This window comes from Acanthisitta chloris, unplaced genomic scaffold (assembly GCF_000695815.1).
Source record: "Acanthisitta chloris isolate BGI_N310 unplaced genomic scaffold, ASM69581v1 scaffold1151, whole genome shotgun sequence".
Taxonomy (NCBI): domain Eukaryota; kingdom Metazoa; phylum Chordata; class Aves; order Passeriformes; family Acanthisittidae; genus Acanthisitta; species Acanthisitta chloris.
In genome coordinates, this window is record NW_008654144.1 from 18,791 (window position 1) to 22,603 (window position 3,813).

The 3,813-nt window shown below is 34.1% G+C and overlaps 1 protein-coding gene across 1 annotated transcript in view; it reads left to right on the plus strand.

The window, feature by feature from the left end:
* VSTM2A (V-set and transmembrane domain containing 2A) overlaps window positions 1-3,318 on the plus strand; it is a gene marked incomplete at its 5' end in the record, with an annotated part of 22,105 nt that extends 18,787 nt beyond the window's left edge. The window contains one exon of the mRNA XM_009083354.1: window positions 1,718-3,318. Coding sequence (XP_009081602.1) covers window positions 1,718-1,794 — 77 coding nt within the window. The remainder of the gene's footprint in view (window positions 1-1,717) is intronic.
* Window positions 3,319-3,813: the final 495 nt, after the last annotated feature.

The following is a 3,813-nucleotide window of genomic DNA, read 5'->3' on the forward strand; positions in this document are numbered from 1 at the left end:
GTAAAATGCCAAATTTTATACCTTATATAAAAGAGAGAACACAACCATCCTGCAATAAAACCAAACCCAGAAATTGAAGTCAGCCCTTGGGTTCAATCTTGTAAAATTACTACCTGTGTGAGAACAACTGACGGGAAGAAGTTACAGCAAATTTGCTTGTGTGTTTGCTTGTTCCTAATAGAGAACAAGTGTTTTGAGAAGCCCAGCAAGCTACTGCTAGCATTGCTAGTACATGTAGCATTATCAGATGGGCAAGAGAAAAGTAGACTTCCTACTCCTGTCTTCATTCACCAGGAACTATGTCCCTTGGACTTCTTTAAAAAATCTTAGTATGTCTTTGAGACATGTTTCTGTTTAAAAGTTAATATTCATTTAGAGATTCAGCTCACACATGGATAATTGAAACATCTCTGCTACTTAGAAGGTCTTATGTACATGACAGAGGACTAAGAGTGTTTTATGGCAACCACTATGTATGCAATGTCTCACACCATGTATTTGCCAGAGGAAGCAGTGTTCATCTGAAATCTGGGATTTAGCTTAATCCCCATGTTTGAAGAGAAAAAAATTGCTAAAGACAGGAACAGAAATACTTCTTGCTAGACTTATAAGCATAGCAGATACAGAGATGTGTTTTATTGATAAACATCTGAAAACTTAAGAAAATGAGCATTTGCCTTGAGTTCTTTTTGCTGTCATTGTATATATTCTTGACGAAAAGACAAAGTGCTTTTTGGGGCTGCAATGAAATCCATCATTCAGTTTAATATTAATTACTTTACAAAAAATAGCTTATACATGGTTAATAGATTTTAAAAAAATTAACCGTTTATTACAAGTCCAGCATTATTATGGACTGCTTATAGCACCATTATTATTTTGCTATAGAACCTATGCCTGAAACCATCAATAACATTAATCTCTTTCAAATTTACAACACAGATATAAAATCCATTAATCATGCATTAACCTGTTATAATTGAAACATCTATTTATAGTGCAAGCAAACTAAATTTATAGTTCTCACCTCAAGTAATATGTTTCAAATTCTGAATGCAATTCTAAATGATAAAGGGAGTTATCAGGTGCTGAGACGTGGTATGTATGACATCTAAATACTCATGTCCTTGGTGTGCAAATATTTCAGTTTGATTAGTCTAGTCCTGAATGATTTTATTCTGCTAGCATTATTAAATATGAAGTCATAGTTTTAGAAATAATTATATGTACCATTTTTTAGTGGATTTTTAAAAAGAAAATATTATTTCTCAAAAATTAATACTCCAAACATTTTGGCAATGTTTCCCCCTTGTAAATAGCACAGCCATTCATCAGTGTCTCCTCTGGTTTACAAGAAAACATTCTTTAGCCTTTAGATGAGTTTTGTTAGCAGTCAATGATGTGATGCTGGAAATAATTTTGTAAAGAACAGTCTTAGGTGGAAGGTGTTTGGGTTTGTTTCTCTTGACATATGATTTCACTGGGTAACGTTGTTTAAAAAGACAAGAAAACAAATAAGCAAAGCAAAACAAAAAACCTCCCTGGGACTGAAATACTTTGTATGTGTTGTTATTTGCAGTGCATGCCAAGACATTCATGGGCACCAGAGCCAACCTGGCAAGCTAATTAAATATATAAATGTATATGTTTAAAACAGCCTTATAAGGAGCATTGGAAATCTGCAAGATGAGCGAATATCTTATAACTTCTTCCGCAGGTGCGAGGATAGCTACAAGCCATGGACTTTCTGTCCTGCTTCTTGTTTGTGGCTTTGTGAAGGGTGCTTTGCTTTAATCTAAAAGTGCTGACTTTTTCCAATATCACTTTCTCTTCTTAAAGCAAAGAGCAAATCGCCTGTAAAATCCACGGAGCGGACAGCAAAGTTGACCCTAACCTCCAACCACCACTCTGCACCCAATGTACTCTAAATCTCTACACAAGGAGCACCTTCTTCAGGAAGTACAAACAAAATTAGTAAATAAATAAAATAAAATATTATAAAAAGAAGAGGATACCACATGTTTTCTTGATATATCTTATTTTCTTTGGCGTATCACTGATATTTTATTTGAAGAGAACTGGTGTGATGTAATCAAACATTTTGTAACAGCAAGACCTAGTTTCCTTTTCTTTCGGCAAGGAGAAGCCTCATCCTTGACTTCTCAGGGGTTGGCCTGTGAGTCATCAGTATTACAGAATTAACCATGGATGACATTTGGTTTCCTACGCTGAAAGAACCGTTCCAGCCTGGAAGCAAAAAGAGGCCAAATAATGAAACAAACCATAGTGATTTTACATCGACCCAAATAAAATACACACAAACTTTATCAAAGAGCCTTATTTTTTATTTTTTTTTTTTGCATGAGGAATAGGGACGAGAAAAGGAACTCTACAAAACAGCTAAGCAGACTAGGGGATGTTGTTTCTGGAGAACAAATGAAGATATTTTTCTTTTGAGTTGGTTTTTTTTTTTTAGTTTTCAATATATTATTCTTTTTCTCCTGTGAGGTTTTTTTCTTGTTTTTTTGTTTGTTTCTTGTTCAATGGTGGCAATTACTGACTTAGGCCAACCCCTGATGATTGCGTGGAGGTTTATATATATATATACATCTTTTTTTTTGTGTGTGTGTTCTATATTTCAATGTGTTTTCTCTGATTTTGCAACTCCTGTATATGCAAAACTAACTTAAATTCTGTAAATTGCTTACAGTCTGTGTGATATAACTTCAGAGTAGACATACTTTGGTCCTCATGCAAGCCAGTTTTTAATATTATCTATATGTCGTGCCACCAAGAGACATCTTTATTTGCTTTTTTGACCAAACATCACTTTTTAGTTTGTAATTCAGTAATGTGTGGATTTTGTAATACATATCTTCACTTTGACTGGTTTGACCCCTTTCAGCCCTCTGTTTACTCTGTAAATGCACATTAAAATTTGTTATGGTCTCTAGACAATGAATTATTTTAGTTTTGTGTATGTTGTGTTGGAGTTCAGATGCTGAATGCTCTTTTAACTTGTGATGTTTATAGAAGATGAAGTGATTTGATCACTAGAGACTGTAAAATGCAGATTTGCAGTCAAATGCTGCATGTAAAGGAAGGTTAGAAGCAGAAAACAGGCAAATAAACCAGAACATGACTTAAAGGATGTTCTTTCGTGAAAGAGTTTTAGGAAAGTGAATTTATTACATGGATAAACAATATTTGCATCACAACTCCTTCTACATGGCCAAAGAAGCGTCTTCCTTTGCGTTTTCTGGAAGTGGTTTGTCATTACTCATTGATATTCTTAATTAAAATACTCTATGTCTGTGAGCAGAACATAAGAATTTTGAATGAAGTAATATACATTACATGAAATACATTCATTAATGCAGGAAAGAAAAATTGCTACCATTTGCAGCTGCAATCAGGAAGGTTTTTTTTCTTGTTCCTCTCTTTCCACTGATGCTGAAAAATTCACACCCTTTCATTTATCAGCACAGACAATCACATACACCACATGCTTATTATGGTCTATTTATAGCAGCATTAAGTAGCTGCAGTGTGGTCAGCTGTGTGATTTCTCCTCACTTTGTAAGTAATGTAGAAGAAAGTAAAAAAATATGTTTTATGTCTCACCAGTCTGTGGCCTGCCAGCCTAAAATTTAATTTCAAAATGCTCATAAGTCCAAAGTCTTCCTCCATTACTTTCAAAGCAAAAATCCTATACTGGCATAGAATCAACACTTTGGATAATTATTGTTTTGAAGAAGGTTACATATTTGTGCAAATCTAATTTCCAATACGTTCTGTACTATACACTTTACT